The sequence below is a fragment of the Sander lucioperca genome, chromosome 4 (genome assembly GCF_008315115.2).
Source record: "Sander lucioperca isolate FBNREF2018 chromosome 4, SLUC_FBN_1.2, whole genome shotgun sequence".
Taxonomy (NCBI): Eukaryota; Metazoa; Chordata; class Actinopteri; order Perciformes; family Percidae; genus Sander; species Sander lucioperca.
This window is the reverse complement of record NC_050176.1, coordinates 36,552,853-36,574,404: the sequence shown is the minus strand read 5'-3', so window position 1 is coordinate 36,574,404 and position 21,552 is coordinate 36,552,853. Positions and strand designations below refer to the sequence as shown.

At 38.1% G+C, this 21,552-nt stretch overlaps 1 protein-coding gene across 1 annotated transcript in view; it reads right to left on the bottom strand.

Annotated features, from left to right (window-relative positions):
* The window catches only part of vegfc (vascular endothelial growth factor c), a 138,256-nt gene that overhangs the window by 8,149 nt on the left and 108,555 nt on the right, over positions 1-21,552 (bottom strand). The window contains exon 6 of the mRNA XM_031319747.2: positions 4,506-4,830. Within this exon, the coding sequence (XP_031175607.1) occupies positions 4,506-4,830 (325 nt within the window). The remainder of the gene's footprint in view (positions 1-4,505; positions 4,831-21,552) is intronic.

Here is a 21,552-nt window from a genome sequence, read left to right as displayed (position 1 = left end):
CGTGTAGGAAGTAGGAGTTTGGTTTTCTGTAGATGAAATGGCCATGAAACAATTCTTGTAATCAATATCTGCTGTAATACTAATAATCCAAAATAGGCTTGACCCCATCATAGGCATATAGGCTTTATCAAACTACTTATTGTATATCTGTTACTGTCTGGGGTAATACATATACTCTAGTTACCAAATAAAATAGTAATGGATCTTGGCTGTCAGGGTAAATTAAATGTGTAATAATATAATTAGCAATAATAATACAAGCCTAATTACAGAGATAATAACCCTGTCTCTTTAGATACTTTCTTTTATCCTGTGTATAAGGGACTACAACGGCATTTCGTTGTGCAACCCTGTGTTATACAATGACATTAAATGAACCGTGAAATGGATGGATAGATGGATAGATGGATGGATAGATGGATCAATGAATAGATTAATTGATGTATGGGTTTGTGTGTCACAGGATCTGCACGATATGTTTTTCAGTGCTCTAAAAGCATTTTGAAAAGTAGTAGTAGAGTATTCATTAGGGGTGGGAATCACCAGAGGCCTCACGATACGATATATTCGTGATACTTATGTCACGCTACAATATTATTGCGATTTTAAACATATTGCAATATTCTGTGATATATTGCAATTTATTACCTTTTTTCCAACTTCAAATTTTTCCCAATTTCAAATTATGTCCCCAAAAGGAAACTTTGTCAACATCTGTTTTATCTAAAAAGATACATTTAGTTTGGTTTGGTTTTGGTTTGTTCATCTCACTTAAATTGTATTGCTGCAAAATGGGATTGTCAAGCAGACAAACAGACCAACACATATATAATAATAGATCCATACTTGGCGTCTGTGTATCGATACAGTATTGTCATGGAAAAAATTGATACTATGCTGTATTGATTTTTTCCCCCATCCCTAGTATTCACCATAACCACAGTCAAACAACCACATCTAAAAAAAATATGGAACATTATTAATAATTATGTCCTACAGATCTCAAGAGCTTGCACTCAACACTGCACTTCCTTTGGTCCTCGGCAATACACCCGCCCAGTGTGAAGTCGATTAGATGAACAGTGGTTAAGAAAACCGAAGGACAGACAGATAGACTCCTTCCATTTTAGTTAGATGCTTTTATGATGCAGTAAATTCAAGAACCGGAGAACATCCCTCCTTTTGTGCCAACAAATACACTTCACTTTATCTCACTATTTGTTGAAGTTGAAAAGGGCCATTCTGTCTTGGGGCACATTCAATCTCAGAATCTGAACTGTTTTGCTATGGTTTCCTGGTTGAACGACATGTTTCCTCAGAACGGTGTGCAACGTGCTACGAGTTATGTTTTCTCTCGTTTGGTGGGTGTGTCTCTCGTGTATTGGCTGTGTCACACGTGATACCCAATCAAAAGAGACGTGTCTGTAAACTTGTGGTAATAAACAGGCAGAGCGCTTGCGTACACAACATGTGTTCAACGCAACCCGTTTCAGTTTAAAAAAACGTGTTGCTACGTTTTGTCGGGGCTGAAAGTGGCCCCGGTCCTGGCTTTTTGTTTAGACTGTAGGCTCATTCCTCATGTGTTATGTTTTATTTTACTTCCTGCCTTTGTCTTTTTTCCGTCCATTTGTTCTCCCTGTTTCAGTTGTCAGTTTGTTGTCGTACGTTTTGCTTTGAGGAGTATGTGCTGTACAAGCAAGAACAAACTATCTTTATCTGCCGTTTTGTCCAGTCTTTGCAGGTTTAAGCTCGACTGGTCTGTCCCCAGCTTAAGGCAAAATACTCTACCGCTAAAATATATTGCTCCTCAATATATCGCAGACCTGTTAACTCCATGTTCTTCCCCCAGATCACTCAGGTCATCTGCACAACAGCTCCTCCTCGTCCCTCACTCACGCTACAAAACTAAAGGGGGCCGTGCTTTCTCCGTGTCCGTTCCCAGCAGGAACAGCCTCCAGTCCAATATTAAACGGGTGATAGAATGCAAAACCGAGTTTACCTTGTCATAGTTGAATTACGACAGTTCGGTGGGTAAAATAGGCATACATAGAACCTCAAAGTCCCATTGACACCTATGCAAATCTCACAATTTGAAACTGCAGCTGAAAACGGGCAAATCTCAACAAAGCTCATAGTTGACGTCAACTCGGTGGCTGTACCTTATTTGGCTCTAGTCTGTACCTTTGTCATGCCCCAAAATGTACATACAAACCACTGATCTGAGGCCAGCTGGTCTTCTGAATCTAGGTCGCGCAGATCTCAGAAATTTTATACATTGTTCGTCTGCTATTTCATCACTAAATTAACTTCTGAGACTTTTTTATGCGAGAAATCAACTCTGTAGAGCTCAAATATGGGCCGTTTTACGAAAAATGATGGCTAATTGCAAATTTGGTCTGACTGTGTCAGACTTCAGAAGATCCACAGTCTGACGTGACAGCCGGCCGGGATTGCTGCCTTGCTGGTCGGCCTGTCCACCTTCACAGACCCCGCTGTGAGCTGGCTGGAGCTCCGTCAGTGTTAATAGTAACAAAGCATTGTGGGGCTAATCCTGCCCCTCTCCAGCATCAGGCCACACGTTTTCATCATCATCACATTGGATGTCTTCTCTTGCCATGCACCTGCTTCATCTCTAAATACAAACAAATGTAATGTGGTGTTTCCATTGCTTCCACCTCAATGAAATTCACTTCTGAGACTTTTTTATGTGAGAAATCAACTCTGTAGAGCTCAAATATGGGCCGTTTTACGAAAAATGATGGCTAATTGCAAATTTGGTCTGACTGTGTCAGACTTCAGAAGATCCACAGTCTGACGTGACAGCCGGCCGGGATTGCTGCCTTGCTGGTCGGCCTGTCCACCTTCACAGACCCCGCTGTGAGCTGGCTGGAGCTCCGTCAGTGTTAATAGTAACAAAGCATTGTGGGGCTAATCCTGCCCCTCTCCAGCATCAGGCCACACGTTTTCATCATCATCACATTGGATGTCTTCTCTTGCCATGCACCTGCTTCATCTCTAAATACAAACAAATGTAATGTGGTGTTTCCATTGCTTCCACCTCAATGACTTTCTGAAAGTGCAGATTTACTGTAGCAAAGGAAGTGTTTTTCAAATTTTTATAGCTGTATATGTAACCTCAGGCATTTAACCTGGACATATTGGTATCTTTAGTCTTTTACCTGTTTACTGTTTCTCTCGAACGGTACAATGTATAACTGTTTCATTCTTACTTGGACTTGGAGTTTCAGAGTCTTTATGAGCTTTCGATATAATAATATATATATATATATATATATATATATATATATATATATATATATATATATTGTATGTGTTCACTAACAAGTCTAAAACAAGACACCTGCTTAGGCTTTCAGCTGAAATTGCAATCAGTAGTATTTGAAATTCATCAGACTGAAATCCTGTTTTGAATGTGTGGTTAACAGTTTGGACAGCAGTGTGTTAGCATTTGAACAAAGTGCTGTAAATCCGCAGTGTTGTGCAGGTTGTGGTTAAAGTCATGGGATAAGTGTGTAGAGTTTTGAGAACTGTGTTCTAGTAATGGAAAATGAACTAGAGATTGGTTCACATGAACTGCTGCTGTGCAGACTCTAGTTAGTGGCTCCAGTTGTAAAGACCCTTTTTTCCACTTGCTTTAACCCTTGTGTTGTCCTCCTGGGTCAAAATTAACACTTTTTTTTTTTCTTTACATTTTTTACTTTTTTGTTGCTTTTTTTCAATGTTTTGCTGGCTTTTTCTGAAGTTTTTGTTGCTTATTTTCACGTTTTCTGCATTTCTTTCCATTACCACCAGTACATACACAACTAACACCAACTTATTAACACTAGTTTTACACTTAGTTTTGGAATTCATGGTCAATAAACCTCATTTATATGAAATTATCTAATTATTGTGGTAGAAAAAAGCTGAAATAATGAATCATTTTGACTAATATTTAAGATCAGAGGAATGTATGTTGATGGCTAGTTTAGTCAGGATAATGCTATAAAATTAAATAAAACAACACAAAACCAGTGAAAGTAGTGATCTGCTCCTTAATTTCCGTTGCAAAGAGCATTTTATGGAACCATCCATGTTATTTTTGGGTAATTTGGTCAAATTTGACCCGAGGACAACAGAAGTGTTAAGCGATGTCTGAGGCGGTCTAGCTTCTGTCAAGCCACCTCCTGATCTGTCTTTTTATTCCCTATACTGCTTTTTCAGCTATTGCTGATATAATTCACTCTTCTAACTTTCATCTTTTTTGACGTTGGTTTTACCATGCAAGTTGTTTTGTGATGTAGTGTTTGTTATGTACTTTTTTATTTACTGTATGTAGCCTGCTGTTGTTTATCTACTATGTATCGAGGCATACTTCACCCCATCTGCCCTAGTTGTAAAGCACTTTGGGTCAGCTTATGCTGTTTTAAATGTGCTATATAAATAAAGGTGACTTGACTAAAAGTGGCAGCAGATGATACTGAACCCTCCACATCCCTCCTTACCTGCATGTGGCTTGGTGAAACCTCCTTCCTTTTAGGAAACACTTGTTGGGTGACTCGTTACATTCGCAGGAACACTTTGTTTTGTTGAGGGGCTGGTGCCTTGGACACGTCCTGCTACATGTGCACTGACAGGTCTCCTTATTGAAGACGTGGTTGTGTGGGCAGAAGGGAGCAGATGGGATGTTGCAAACACACTGGCAGGTGTTGCGGTCAAGGTGTCGGTTAGGGCCGCAGTCTTGAGTTTGATCTGCGCGCCGACACACACACTGACAGGTTTCCACGTCCAGTTCCTTATCTAGGCCACACACATCTGCTGAGAATACGTCTGTAGAGATAGAAGGAGAGGGCGACACAGGGATGGGGGTTTAATAGGAATAATTCAGTACATTTATATAGCGCTTTATCATAGACAATCAAAGCGCCTCGGGGCCAATGTGTCGCACCCACCTGGGTGATGCACAGCAGCCTTACAACGGCAGAAGCTCACCAAACATCAGCTCGGTAGAGAGGGAGGGGAACATGCTTTCAGTGGTGGGGGAAACCGGAGCACCAGGAGAAAACTCACGCATACACTGGAAGAACATGCAAACTCCACACAGAAAGCCCTGGGACAACCAGGGTTTCGAACCTGGTTTCGAACCTGGTACCTGGTACCGCTGTGAGGCCTCAGTGCTAACTATTGGGCCATGGTGCTGCCCAATGGGCATGGCCTTAAATGAATGGAAATAAAGAGTGTCTTTGAGTGGGGTCAGAGTTCCCCAGCAAAGTGAGTTAATGGTATGTAATTAAATCCACTAAAATTATCTCAATAATGCGTCATAGTTCTTAGACCTTGCCACATGCTTCTGGGGTTTTCCTCCTGGAATTGCAGTTCCTCTTTCTTCCCATAGTCCCTTCTTGCCTCCTTTACTGCTCTTCTCCCATTCGAGGCTGCTGCTTATAATTGTCCATGCTTCCAGACTTCATTACTTATTTTGAAGGCCGAGTGTGTCTGTTTATGGCCTCCCGGACGGTTTTGGTAATCCATGGTTTCTTGTTGTGGAATGGTTTAACAGTAGTTTTAGGTACAGTTGCTTTTGTTTCATATATTAATCTACCACAGAATCAGTGAATCCATTGATGTCATCAGTAACGTTGATGGTGGTGTCTTGGAACATGCTCCAGAAAGACTGCAATGTGTAGTGAAGACTGTAGTGTGGATTCTGATTGGCTTGACCCTTTCCTGACCTCACACGTCACAGAGGGCATACGCCGTAGTTTGCTTACATACTTTGACCTCAGCAAGATGGCCACATGGTCGCTCTTCCCAAATGCAGGTAGCGATTTTGAGTAGCGGATAGTCGTTTTTGAATGCAGTATAGCGGTGATCCAGAGTGTTTATTCCCCTTGTGGCACAGTTAATATGTTGATGGAAGTCAGTTATGCCTGATTTAAGTCTCCAGCCACAATGAGAGCAGCATCAGGTTTATCAGTCTATGGGCAGTTCAGGTCTTTGCAAAGATCCGGCAGGGCAGTCTCTGTACTCGACTGTGGTTGGATGTACACTGCTGCGTTAATGACTGATGTAAATTCCCTTGGTAGAAAGTGTGGCCTACATTTGATTGACTGTAACTGAAGATCAGATGAGCAGAAACGGGATAAAATGTTAACATTCCTGCTGTTGCACCAGTCCATATTCACTGTAAAGCACACTTATCCCTTTTTCTTTACGAAGTCTTGTGTTCTGTCACAATGGTATATAGAAAAATATGCACCTGATTGACTGGATTAATTCAGTGAATGATTTATTCCAGGATTATGCCAAGTTTTGGTAAAACATAGGACATTACAGTTCCTTATATCCCGTAAACATGGAGATTATCCAGTTTATTATTCAGAACTTGTACATTAGTTAGCAAGATTCTTGGCAGAGAACATCAGTGAGGTTGGGATCTCAGCTGGTGTTTAAGTGGTGTGGATCATAGCTAAAGTTAATTTTTCCTACTTTTTCCAACTTTTGCTTGATGTTTTCTTTGATGTTTACATTTGAAAGCAAGCAATGTCCCAATTTCCCCAAGGATAACACAGATGGTTCTCTTTCAATACTGGTAAATCATCTTTTAGCTGAACACGGGGAGACGGAAATAGAGAGAAAAGGAAGGTCTGGCAAATGGAGGTCCAGACTGGTCCATACACACATGCTGTGTGTGTGTGTGTCTGTGTGTGTGTGTGTTCAGATGAACAAACACAGATAACAAAAACCCATAGTTTACTGCTGACAAACTGCAAGCTGTTTCTACTCCAGCATAGCAGCATGTGCTTACAGACCGAAACCACATAATGAGCTTAAATGGAACTTTATTTTCCCCAGAGAACTACTGTTTTCAAGCTCAGAACATCTTCACTACAAAATATTATGTATGGAGAAGTCTCAGTCTTTAACACTTTAGATAAATAACTGAGTCAAATGAATAATGTTCCCCTTAAAATGACATCTTAAAAATGCCTACACTTGGATTACTTACTCAAAATAACATAATTCAGGATCAACAACATACACCTCTGCGGTAACCATCACTTTATCCTGGTGTAGAGGTGTGTGTGTCCCTATGAAGCTGAGGGCTGTGTTGTCTGAAGCCTGGTGCACCTGGTAGAGTCGACAGACAAAGTGGTCTCAGGTGAGGGGCCAGACTAAGAATGTTTCAATATGACCTATGAATTAACGGGAAAGACAAAGAATGACCCTGCCAGGTAGCCTAGAAATCTAGACGCACCCTAGCGGCAGCAAATGTAATTTGCAGCCAGGGTCAGTCTAGCAACTCTCCGTTGGCTTGCAACTGGAAAAAATTTCTGGTCAGGCCAATCACATCGTGTATAGAGTCGGTAGGCAGGCTTAACAATTCCCTGCTACTTGAAAAAAAAGAAGATGGCTGCTGCTGCTGGCTAACAGCGGTCTTTTGAATCGGCTAAGAGTTGGAGTTAAGCACTGAAGTAATTCTTAAAAAAGGAAGATGTGTTCAGAGTTTTGCCGACCTGATATGGCAAAAGTTTAATCTATCAACTAGCGTTGCTCTGGTTGGCTATGAGTGCAGAGGGAATTTGAAAGACAATCGTTTATCCTGCCCCTCGGATTGAGCCATGCCAATGGTGAGTTCCCAGACCCAACATCTTGATGTGGGTCTGGCTTGTCAGGCTATCTGCCAGGAGGAAGCCTGGGACCCCTGTATGGAAGGCTCATCAGCGGGCTCCTTGTGGCTGGGTTTGCCACAGAGCCCTGCCGGATACAGCCCGAAGAAGCGATGTGGCACCCTCCTCTCCATCCCATAGGCTCACCATCCATGAGAGAAACCGCTGGGTTTGGGTGTGCTGCCACACAGGTGGCAGTAAAGGTTAGGAGCTAAGACGGACCAGCATCTGTGGAGGAAGGAGCCAGAACTTGTTGAGTTGGAGCGCTACCAGTTAGATCTGGTGGGGCTTACCTCTACTCACAGTCTCGGTTCTGGAACCGTACTCTTGGATAGAGTACGGTCTTCTCTATTCAGGAAGTGAACTCTGCTCTCCAGATTGAAAGCACTGTGTTTTATAACACCACGTTGTGCTATTTCATTTTGATATTTTCCATTGAATATTGAAGTTCATAAATATGTTTTGCATATGGCAGAGAGGTTCTATTTCCATGGTATCGGAAGGGGGATTTAATACTTGCATATTTTTGTTTTTTGTGTGTGATCAAAAAACATCCCCTCCTCTGCTTTCTTCACAAATCGCACCCTGCATACATTTGTGTAATCAAATTGAGTTTTGCCGGTGAAACGACAAACCTGTGTGCAACTGGAGCTTGTTAGTTAGCTCCGCTAGGCTAATTCATGCAATGTAAGATGCATTAGGCTTATACTAATAATGTTGTATATATAGGGAAAACAAGCCTGGCAAAGGACAATTGTTTTGTCTGTGAACCTTGCGAGTTATAATGGACCCAAATGGTTGTACTGTTGTTAAAAGTTGTTGCTGTTAAGCCATGTTGTATGTGTGCTGGCTGAATTATAAATGCTTATTTGTACTAAGCTGAACTAATAGTTACTTAGCCATTAATGTTTAAATCTCGTGCTGTCACGAGTGTGCTTCCTTCTGGGAGGTGATAGGGTTGGCAGGTGTATTTAGGTAGGAAAAAAATAGTTCCTACATGAAACTGCGTACAACCAGGTCTGTGGAGTATCTAGAGCAGTGGTTCTCAAACTTTTTTCAATAATGTACCCCATTTGAATTGTGTTTTTAAGCCAAGTATCACTGACCAGTGATAGATTTACCAAACAACAGCCATGTAACTGAAAAACATTTAAATGATGACCAAAGGGCAACAAAAACTTCAAAAACAAACGTAAAAATTTGGAAAAAGTCAGTAGAAAGAAGGAAATAAGGCAAGAATAGGTAGAAAATAGTATCAAAAACTTAGAAAACAGTGACAAAAACTTAGTAAAAAGCAACAGATTTGTAAAAAACTGAAGTTCAGCTGGATGGAATGAAAAAACTGTAGAAAGAAGGAAGACAAACTTCGAAAAAAGTGACAAAAACCTTGACAAACTTGAAGAAAAAAGAAGTAGACAGTAGAAAAAAGGAAGGAAAGAAGGCAAGAACAGGTCGAAAATAGTGACAAAAAAGTGACAAAAACTTTAAAAAAGTGACAAACTTCAAGAACAGTGACAAAGAAAAAGAAAAAAGTGCTCCCGTACCCCCTGCAGTCCTCCAAAGTACCCCCATTTGAGAAACACTGATCTAGAGTAACCAGGTATGGTTCCTGGAAAGAGAAATTGCAGTTTAGTTTTTTTTTTTTTTTTTTTTTTTTTTGGTGCTTTGATCTCCACAAGCCATCTAGTTCCATTATACTGGAGAGAAGGCAGACATCACTCACAACCAAAACTATCTAGATTGATAAATAGCGCTACAGGTGAGAGAAAATGTATGTCTTTTTGATTTTTAGGGTGAACTGTCCCTTTAAAATAAAGTTAATGGGACATAATATTTCTATTATTATATTATGAAAGCATACTTGCTTTCCACTAATCCATGCAGTACATGTCCTATGTCCTGCTATCTTTGCCAGATCATTTGTTTTTGGCTCTGTGTATGTATGTGTGAGTAGCTGTGGAATCTGCTACTCTGGGGTCTCCACATTCTGCGCTTTCTCATTTGTTTACACAGAGTCCAGAGTTTTATCATAGCACACACACACACACACACACGCTCTTACCAACCTATCCAACTGTGGACTTCGGCATCGTTACACATCCACCAACAGGGGACGTCTCGCCAACAGGGGACATTTTTCAAGTCCCCTGTTGGAAATGCTTTAAATCATGATAAAATGATGTCTAAAACCATCTGGTGATTTTTTTTAAATTTTAGCCAAGTGGGGACATTTATGTTTGTGAGTGTTAAAGCCATACTCGGCACTGCCCCTGCTGGTTGGAGCAGGGATTTTTACCACTTATTCACACACGCCGTTTTCAACACTCCTCCAAGGTGTGAATGGCTTGCAGCCCCAGACAGCCTGTCAGACTGTAGAGGGTCTCTAAACAGGCTACTTAAAAAAATAAACTAGTTTCTAGAAACATAATGTTTTTGTAACAAAACATAAAGGCACAACTTTAGTGGATGTTTAGAAGTTTCAAGTTTCTCATTTTAATAATATCAAATGCTACAGAGAAGGCAAGAGAGTAGTATTTTAGAATCTAAAAAAGGAAGAAAAATAGAAAAATAACCACGACAAAATTAGATTTGAAATGGTCATCATGAAAATCATTTTTTTTTTTTAATTAATCACCCAAGCTGATTTAAGATCAGTAAGGACTAGACCTTTTCAATGTAATTGTTTACACAATCTACACTACTGTATGGAACAGAAGTAGCATTTATGAAAAATAATTGACCCATGCAGGTTCTGTTTTAGAGCACAAAGTTAAAACACCATTGCAAGATAACGTTTTCTTTTTTCAACTATCCTACACTTAAAACCTATATTAACACACTCACTAACCCTAAGTACATGTCTAATTCCTGTAATAATTCATTATATGTTTAAATGCATGCATCAATGGACATTTCTTTTGTGCACATTTCTTATAGTTATATTTCTGACAATCTCAATGTACCGTCTTCATAAAGTCCTTGAATTTCATCATTTCAGGACAGGGGAATGTTTGTCTAAATGTTGTATGACAATCTGGCTATGTCACATTAGCAACCCTAAAGCTCAAGGTGTAAAGGCCTAACGACCATCATTACATGTCACTTAGCTCACGCTTTTATCCAAAGCGACTTACAATTGCTATATGTCAGAGGTTGCATGCCTCTGGAGCAACTATGGGTTAAGTGTCTTGCTCAGGGACACATTGGTTGATGTATCGCAGTGGGAATTGAACCCAGGTCTCCCACACCAAAGGCATGTGTCATATGCACTGCGCCATCACCACCCATCATCTGATACTGGTAACCCTCCCCCACACAGATAAGGCCTTTCAATCTCATTTATAAATGAAGTAACATGTATGAAAAAGAAATAAGCACAATTCATAATACTGATAAAAAAGATAATCTCAGTATGTACATTATAACATTAACACATTATAGATAAGCGTATTAAAGAACAAATGAAACATTAATAACTTTGATTAGGAATTACATACTAATGTGTAAGTATGTCGGACAGTTGAAAAAAGAACTTTATGTTGCAATGGTGTTTGAAGTTTGTGCGCTAAAACAGGTTGTCCCCACTTGGACTCTATTAAATGACAGAAGTCCCCTGTTGACTAGTGTGCTGAGACACTAACACTCCTGCATGAGTCCATACTGTACATTAGTTCAGTAAAAGACAGTATCAGTGTCAGGAGTAATATGACAAGTTTGATAGATAAGATTTAGTTAAGTTTCATAAGGTTTTTCTCATTTGTAAATGTTTAGATAACATTTTCTTTTTCCAACTATCCTACACTTAAAACCTATATTAACACACTCACTAACCGTAAGTACATGTCTAAGTCATTATATGTTTAAATGCATGCGTCAATGGAAATGGTCATCAGTAAGATAATTTCTTTTTTTGTTTTAATCAATCACCCAGCTGATTTGAGATCAGAAAGGACTAGACCTTTTCAATGTAATTATTTACACAAGCTACACTACTGTATGGAACAGAAGTAACATGTATGAAAAAGAAATAAGCACAATTCATAATACTGATAAAAAAGATAATCTCAACCAAATAATGATAATAATTCTTGTAACCCTTGACAGCTTCTAAATCCCTGGTTTGTAATTGATATAATACTTTAGAAATGGGGAATCCATCATTCATGAAGTATGAACATTATAATATTAACACATTATAGATAAGCGTATTAAAGAACAAATGAAACATTAATAACTTTGATTAGGAATTACATACTAATGTGTAACTATGTCGGACAGTTGAAAAAAGAAAACTTTATGTTGCAATGGTGTTTTAAGTTTGTGCTCTAAAACAGATTGTCCCCACTCGGACTCTATTAAATGACAGAAGTCCCCTGTTGACTAGTGTGCTGAGACACTAACACTCCTGCATGAGTCCATACTGTACATTAGTTCAGTAAAAGACAGTATCAAGTGTCAGGAGTAATATGACAAGTTTGATAGATAAGATTTAGTTAAGTTTCATAAGGTTTTTCTCATTTGTAAATGTTTAGATAACATTTTCTTTTTCCAACTAACCTACACTTAAAACCTATATTAACACACTCACTAACCGTAAGTACATGTCTAAGTCATTATGTGTTTAAATGCATGCGTCAATGGAAATGGTCATCAGTAAGATCATTTCTTTTTTTAATCAATCACCCAAGCTGATTTGAGATCAGAAAGGACTAGACCTTTTCAATGTAATTGTTTACACAAGCTACACTACTGTACGGAACAGAAGTAACATGTATGAAAAAGAAATAAGCACAACTCATAATACTGATAAAAAAGATAATCTCAACCAATAATGATAATAATTCTTGTAACCCTTGACTGCTTCTAAATCAATGGTTTGCATTTTAATATAATACTTTAGAAATGGGGAATCCTTCATTCATGAAGTATGAACATTATAATATTAACACATTATAGATAAGCGTATTAAAGAACAAATGAAACATTAATAACTTTGATTAGGAATTACATACTAATGTGTAAGTATGTCGGACAGTTGAAAAAAGAAAACTTTATGTTGCAATGGTGTTTTAAGTTTGTGCTCTAAAACAGATTGTCCCCACTTGGACTCTATTAAATGACAGAAGTCCCCTGTTGACTAGGGTGCTGAGACACTAACACTCCTGCATGAGTCCATACTGTACATTAGTTCAGTAAAAGACAGTATCAGTGTCAGGAGTAATATGACAAGTTTGATAGATAAGATTTAGTTAAGTTTCATAAGGTTTTTCTCATTTGTAAATGTTTAGATAACATTTTCTTTTCCCAACTATCCTACACTTAAAACCTATATTAACACACTCACTAACCGTAAGTACATGTCTAAGTCATTATATGTTTAAATGCATGCGTCAATGGAAATGGTCATCAGTAAGATCATTTCTTTTTTTAATCAATCACCCAAGCTGATTTGAGATCAGAAAGGACTAGACCTTTTCAATGTAATTGTTTACACAAGCTACACTACTGTACGGAACAGAAGTAACATGTATGAAAAAGAAATAAGCACAATTCATAATACTGATAAAAAAGATAATCTCAACCAAATAATGATAATAATTCTTGTAACCCTTGACAGCTTCTAAATCCCTGGTTTGTAATTGATATAATACTTTAGAAATGGGGAATCCATCATTCATGAAGTATGAACATTATAATATTAACACATTATAGATAAGCGTATTAAAGAACAAATGAAACATTAATAACTTTGATTAGGAATTACATACTAATGTGTAAGTATGTCGGACAGTTGAAAAAAGAAAACTTTATGTTGCAATGGTGTTTTAAGTTTGTGCTCTAAAACAGATTGTCCCCACTTGGACTCTATTAAATGACAGAAGTCCCCTGTTGACTAGTGTGCTGAGACACTAACACTCCTGCATGAGTCCATACTGTACATTAGTTGAGTAAAAGACAATATCAGTGTCAGGAGTAATATGACAAGTTTGATAGATAAGATTTAGTTAAGTTTCATAAGGTTTTTCTCATTTGTAAATGTTTAGATAACATTTTCTTTTTCCAACTATCCTACACTTAAAACCTATATTAACACACTCACTAACCATAAGTACATGTCTAAGTCATTATGTGTTTAAATGCATGCGTCAATGGAAATGGTCATCAGTAAGATCATTTCTTTTTTTGTTTTAATCAATCACCCAAGCTGATTTGAGATCAGAAAGGACTAGACCTTTTCAATGTAATTGTTTACACAAGCTACACTACTGTATGGAACAGAAGTAACATGTATGAAAAAGAAATAAGCACAATTCATAATACTGATAAAAAAAGATAATCTCAACCAATCTCAAACAAGTTTGATAGATAAGATGCAGAGGAAGATCAATACTTTGCCAGAGAGTCGAGAGTTGAGACAATCCTCTATTTTTCGCAAGAATGAATGCTAAGAAAAGCACATATAAATTGTGTCATGGGGAAACAACACTTTAACTTTTTTACCTGCAATATTAGTCACATAACGTTTATTTTTATTGGTGAACAGACAAGATGAAATGACATTTGTCTAATGATTCAGGATTGCAACACTGGAACTGAGAATTTGCATGAAGCGGAAGGCACACTGATATATTTCTCAAATACTAAAGAAAAAGTAAAAATGAACTTGAATTGTATGCTAATCTTTAAAATGTAACTTTAAAAGTATATTATATATAAAGGAACCTGATAAAATCAATGTTGTTGCTAGTAATTCAGTCCTTGATATAAGTGCATGCAGTCAAGGCACTTTTGATTTGCAGGTAAAACAATGTTTATTCTCTATTTAAGTGGCCTGATTATTTCTTAATATTTGTATAACAGAGAAATGTTTGAATAAAGTTGAATCATCAATCTTTGAAATAAACTAAGTTGTTGCTGTAAACAAACAATCATTGAAAGAATAGGTACAGACAGTTTCACTTCAGTAAATGGAGGTCCCCTTTTTAATATACAGACATCGCTTAACCCACAAGTCCCCTCTTGGCAATTTTTTAAAAAAACATAAAAAAGCCTATTTTCAGTAATATTATAAAAAAAGATCTTAAAAGTAAATGTCCTTTTCTATTTTTGTATTTTTTAAATGACCAGAAATAGAAGTCCACACTTGGTCGGTGTAGCCTGATAGTCCCACGTGTATGTGTGCACACACGCACACACGCCCACACACACACACACACACACACACACACACACACACACACACACACACACACACACACACACACACACACTGCAGTCATAAATACTCCTCAGTGAACACATGGACATTCTCCTGTCACAAAGACTAACATAGATTCTCTATGTTAGTCTTTGTGACAGGAGATGGCTCTAGTTAAAAGTGTTTGTTTCAGTCCTTGGTATGTGTGCTCACTACAGGCCTTGCATGTAGCACCCAATAATGTAATCATTTCATGAAAATGTAATAACACCTACAAATGTAATAACATTTGCATTAATCTTCTGAAAAAATGTAATAAAAACCAATAATGTAGTAACTTTACCAATAATACGGATACAGCATTTTTTCAACACAAATCACTTTTGACTCAGATGAAAACGAACATTTCATGGAGATTGAATTGTTCTGTGTGATGTTAGCCATCTTCTGATGGTGTCTAATCTCAGATCCACTCTGGTTTCATGGACGATCCTTGCACAACAACCAGTCAGCACGGCTATGGGCAGGTTCATTTCCCATATAGGAATTTTAGTTTAATGCATCTTTGCCTGATAACGGACCATACTTGCTGTTGTTAATTTCAAATTCTAAATAAAGTCTCCAGTTTACATTTCCAAACCAAATCAGTGTCAAATGGCGTGTTTTATACTTGCACTCTTTACATTTCTGAGAAAAAAAGATACTTTTTTACTAGGGCTGTCAGCATTAACGCGTTAATCGCGATGCGATTAAGGGCCGAGCATAATGCGTAAATTTTTTTTAATCGTATCAATCGCATGCCGCCATTTATTAATTTATTTTCACTTGGCTTTGCGTCGTGCCTAACAGGCTACTATTTTGCCGTACTTCCTCATAACACATCCTGCTGCTGCAGGAATAGCAACGCGGATTTCGGTGCCTCATTCTAGTGCCACTGATATGCCTGCACTTCTCTCTGATGCTCTGAAACAGACGTTACAGGCAACAGAAACATTGCTGCACGTGATGCTAGTTAACACTATACTCGACAGCAGCTAACGTTAGCCTACCGCTAGCTAGTAGCTGGATTAAACACAGTTACAATGCTGACAGCTAACGCTAAACGGTGTAAAGTTTGTCTGTATTTCACTGTAGAGGATTCCGACACCGGGATGTAACAATCTGCAGCTGCTGTTGTAGGAAAAACACAGACGGTGCGTTCAATGAAACTGGTAATTTACAGCCTCGTGGTGCATTCAAAGTTGTTGTTAAATGCCCTTTTCCCATCTGGTGGTTGTTTTTGTCATTCAACAGCTATTTACTAGTGAAATAAGTTATTGTTATAGTGATTACATTATTATTAAACATTTAATTTTGGCGATATGGCCTTAGCAATAAAAGTACCGCTTTAGCACCGGTATCCAAACCAAACAATACCCAACCCTAATATTGACTCTAGATTCAAATGTGTGACTAGACTAAATATATAATAAACAAATACAAATCTTAAAATCAAGTTCATAAAGTAATTTTCTTTGCATTCATTTGATTCCCAATCAAGATACACTGGTAATAATTGCTTTCCATTGTTAATATGTACTTAAAAACAGTTATGAAATGCAAAATAATAGAATTTTAATCACGTGATAAAACATTTAACAACATCAAATTTACCATGAAGATCAATTTTCTACAACGCTAGAGTATGATGCGTAAATATCTCTTTCACTCTGTTCCTCCCTCTCTCTCATGGGCTAAAATATAAATTTCCTAAGTCATATTAACTTCCACTGCTCGCTTTTAATGCAAAGTGTACAACTGTTCGTTTTTGCAAATGACAGTGGCTCACTGAATGATTTCAGTTAAGAGCAGTAGTTCATAAATGTATATTTTTAGACACGCTTTTTCTCGCGTTTTCTTTATTTTTTATTTTTTATAGAGGACGAGTTTCCTTCTCTACATATTATATGCCTTGCTCCCTTGTATATATGGACATAGAAAATAAAGACACTGAAGAAATTGGACTAAAATCTAGAAACTATAAAGATAATTAAGTGATAAATTCCATGCACACTGTAAACATGAATGGAACAGAGTATATTCATCAGTTATTTCCCCTCCAGCAAAATACAAGGTCAAAAACTATTGAGGTGTCCTCTCCCTGTTGTTACATGAATGTACAGTAGCCTACATCACTAGATAGTTACTGGTCCAGTGAGCTAAGACTATAATTTGGGAGGATTGTACAATTAGATTTGTTCTTTAAATTGTACAATCCTCCCAAATTATAGTCCCAGCAATAACAACACAAATTGTGTGTTAAGAATGCCAAATACAATGCACATGGAAGCAGAACAAACATGATCCTTATTGTTAAAGAATTTAAAAAAAAATGTATCAACTAAAATAATTCAAGGTGCATTGGTCAACCATAGAAATGTACAGCATTGTATGTATTGCCCTTAGTAACAGACTTCATTTAAAACACATTTGAAATTGTATCAGCCTTTTCTAATTATCTCAACAACTGCCATAATATATTCATCAAACTTCTAACAACAATATGAACAGCAGTCTTCATACAGCAATATAACAGTAACAATGACTGTCACACAACTTTAAATAATCAACAGCAATATGCACCTGTTGTATTTTTATCCAGGCTGATAACAATAGGGTAAAGCCACTGCTGGGTGATCAGAAAAGGCTCCAGGATTAAATAAATCCTGGCTGTTAGCCTGGTCGGGAGCAGGCTAGCTGCACAGAATAAATCTCCATGGTGATTCATGTGCCTCCGCTTTTGTGAAACCGAGTCAAGGCTAAATTTATCCAGGATAACGGGGAAATCCCGGCTTAATCCCTTATCTTGGTTTTGTGAAACAGGCCCCTGATCGCGAGGTAACGTCCGATTCCGATTGAGTCTGAAACCACGTGATCGGGCCCGATTTCCGATCACGGACATCCCTAAAAAAAACTACAAAGTTTGCTAGGCCAAAAAGAACATTAATCTCGCGATAAAAAAATTGACGCCGTTAAAATGGGTTTGCGTTAACGCTGTTAATAACATGCTTAACTGACAGCACTATGCAGAACGTGAAGTTGGTGGCTCCAGCGGCTGCGGTCGTGTGTGTCCCTGGGGCCAGAGCGGGCGATGTAGAATCCTATCTAAAGCTGCTGGCTAAAAATAACCGTAAATACAGTAAAATCATACTTCATGTAGGTGGTAATGATACCCAATTACGCAAATTGGAGATCACTAAAATTAATGTTGAGTTACTTTGTGCATTTGCAAAGACAATGTCGGAACAGTAGTTTTCTCTGGACCCCTGCCAAATCTGATCAGTGATGACATGTATAGCTGCAAGTCATCCTTCCACCGCTGGTTGTCGGGGTGGTGCCCAGCAAATGATGTGGGCTATGTAGATAACTGGAGAGCGTTCTGGGGAAAGCCTGGTCTGATTAGGAGAGACGGCATTCATCCCACTTTGGACGGAGCCGCTCTCATATCAAGAAATCTGACCGAGTCAGATAATCAAATTGATCTATTCTGTCTTACTGAAACATGGCTGTGCAATGAAGATAATGTTAGTCTAAATGAATCCACTCCTCCCAGTCATATTAATACTCAAATTCCACGAGCTCTGGCCGAGGAGGGGGAGTTGCAGCCTTTGATTCACGCCTGTTAATTAATCCTAAACCTAAACTAAATTATAACTCGTTTGAAAGCCTTGTTTTTAATCTTCAACATCCAACATGAAAAACATTACAGCCAATTCATTTGTTGTTGTTTACCGAGCTCCAGGTCCATATTCTGAATTTTTATCTGAATTCTCTGAGTTTTTATCATGCGTAGTCCTTAAATCAGACAAAGTACTTATTGTAGGTGATTTTAATATCCATGTGGACGTTGACAACGATAGCCTTAATATTGCTTTCAACTCACTACTAGATTCAATTGGTTTCAGTCAGAGTGTGCATAAGGCCACTCACTGTTTAAACCACACCCTCAACCTTGTGCTGTCATATGGCATCGAAATTGAAGATTTAATAGTATTTCCGCAGAATCCTTTATTATCAGACCATTCTCTAATAACTTTTGAATTCTTACTACCCGACTATACAAAATTAAATAAAAGCTTCTACACTAGATGCCTATCTGACAGTGCTATAGCTAAATTTAAGGAAGATATTCCAACACCATTTAATTCAATGCCATTTCTTAATATAACAGAGGACTCTTATGTTAATTTTAGTCCCTCCCAAATTGATAATTTTGTAGACGGTGCTACGGCCTCGTACGGACTACTTTAGACTTCGTTGCTCCTCTCAAAAAGAAGATGATGAAGCAAAGGAAACTAGGACCTTGGTATAACTCGCAAACTTGCAAATTAAAACAAACCTCGCGAAAACTTGAAAGTAAATGGCGTTCCACCAAACTGGAAAAATTTCGTTTAGATTAGCAAGACAGACTGAAAACATATAGGAAGGCCCTCAGAAATGCCAGATCAGACTATTACTCATCACTAATAGAGGAAAATAAGAACAACCCAAGGTTTCTTTTCAGCACTGTAGCCAGGCTGACAGAGAGTCACAGCTCTATTGAGCCATCTATTCCTATAGCTCTGAGTAGTGACAACTTCATGAGCTTCTTTAATGATAAAATTATAACAATTAGAGATAAAATTCATCACCTTTTGCCCTCAACTTCTAACGGTTCACCTTTAAACGCAGCACCGCTAGAAAGAACGACAAGACCTGACATATACTTAGACTGCTTTTATCCTATACACCTTTAAGACTATTTATAGACAATTAATGTTAAAAGGTCTCTTCAGCTAAGCTCTCAGACCCCATCCCAACGACGCTACTTAAAGAAGCGTTACCCGTGGTTAACACTTCATTACTAGATATGATCAATATGTCTTTATTAACATGTTATGTATCACAGTCATTTAAAGTAGCTGTGATAAAACCTCTTCTGAAAAAAAACACCCTCGATCCTGAGGTCTTAGCCAACTATAGACCTATAGGTCCTTGAGAAGGTAGTCGCTAATCAGTTATGTGACTTTCTACATAGCAATAGTTTATTTGAGGACTTTCAGTCAGGATTTAGAATGCATCATAGCACAGAGACGGCACTTGTGAAAATCACTAAAGACCTTCTAACTGCTTCAGACAAAGGACTTGTCTCTGTGCTTGTCTTACTAGATCTTAGTGCTGCATTCGACACTATTGACTAGGGGTGCACCGATCCGATATTAAGATCGGATATGGGCCCCGATATTGACAAAATAGCTGGATCGGGGATCGGAAAAATTAACAGATCCACGGGCCGATCCAGTTTTTTTTTTTTTCTGTCTGTCGCAGCACTGGGACCCCTGTTAACTGCGTACCCTTCTCACTCATGGTAGTAACTTTATAACACAACAATTAATAACCCACAACTAACTTTCTTTAAAAGGATAAAACACCATAGCACATAACAATTTCTGACTTAAACAGTTTCTAACACTAATAATTTTACATTTACAAATGTAGCTACACCGTTGAACGGCATGTTGGGTAACATTATAGCTGCTAGCTAGCCAGGTAGCATAACAGTATGTTAAGCTGGGAGAGGCTCTGGTCACTACTGCAAATTCAAGAACAGAGAAGAAAGTTAGAGGATGAAGAAAGACCGGAGATACACAAGAACATTGTATGCTCAAGAGAGCAACTGTCTGTTGTTGCAAGGTTTTTTGTTTCTAAAAAATCTGACATAATTTAGCCACTGTTGTTGCCTGTCGCTCTAACGTTACTCGGCTGTGCTAACGTTACCGTGCTAACGTTACAGTGCTAACGTTAAAGACATGTCACTTCAAGCATGCAGCAGAGCAACATTATGAACGCAATCCAATTACGGTCCCTGTAACAGACCGTTGAGAAAGACGGGTTCAGAGCAATGATTAAAACACTGGATTTAAGATGCCTTGCCTCGCTGAAATATGTCCGCCAACCTACAAGCATTATTCAAACAGCGAAGGAGGCTGACAGCGGAGCTACGTTCAGTCGGCCACTACAACCACGCTACAACCTAACTTACCTGTGGCCAAGGTAGTGTTTATACAACTAGCTTACAACTATTTTGTTTTGAAAGGGAAACAATGTTAAAGTTGTTAATTTTACTAGTTTGCAGAAAAAAAAATAGTTTAGATTCTGTAACTGTTTGATGGATTCTCCTTCATATTAACGTTATTGTATAATGTTGATGAGCCAAGCAAACCCTTTAGTAATCAAAGCTTTTAGTAAACATGACAATGTTTTTGTGATATTCTATGTACTCCTGACAGTAGAATAAGCCATTTAAACCTATATAAAGGCCCATTATTGTTATTTATTTAAATTAATTTTAAGAAGTTTGATTACATTATATTTTCAATTTGAATGCACAATTGTTTTTAAATAACAAATAAATAAGAATTCAATACATTACATCTATGTTATTTTGTCTTAGTTAGGAAAGTAATGTTTAGTTAGGAAAGTCTGGTGCCTTTAGTCTCTTCCACATGGTGGAAGGAAGGTATAAGGTGCAAAAGTTTATTATTAATTCAACAACAGTATCGGATCGGTATCGGGTATCGACAGATACACAAAGCCCTGGCATCGGTATCAGTAACAGGACTGAAAAAGTCGGATCGGCGCATCCCTACTATTGACCATACCATC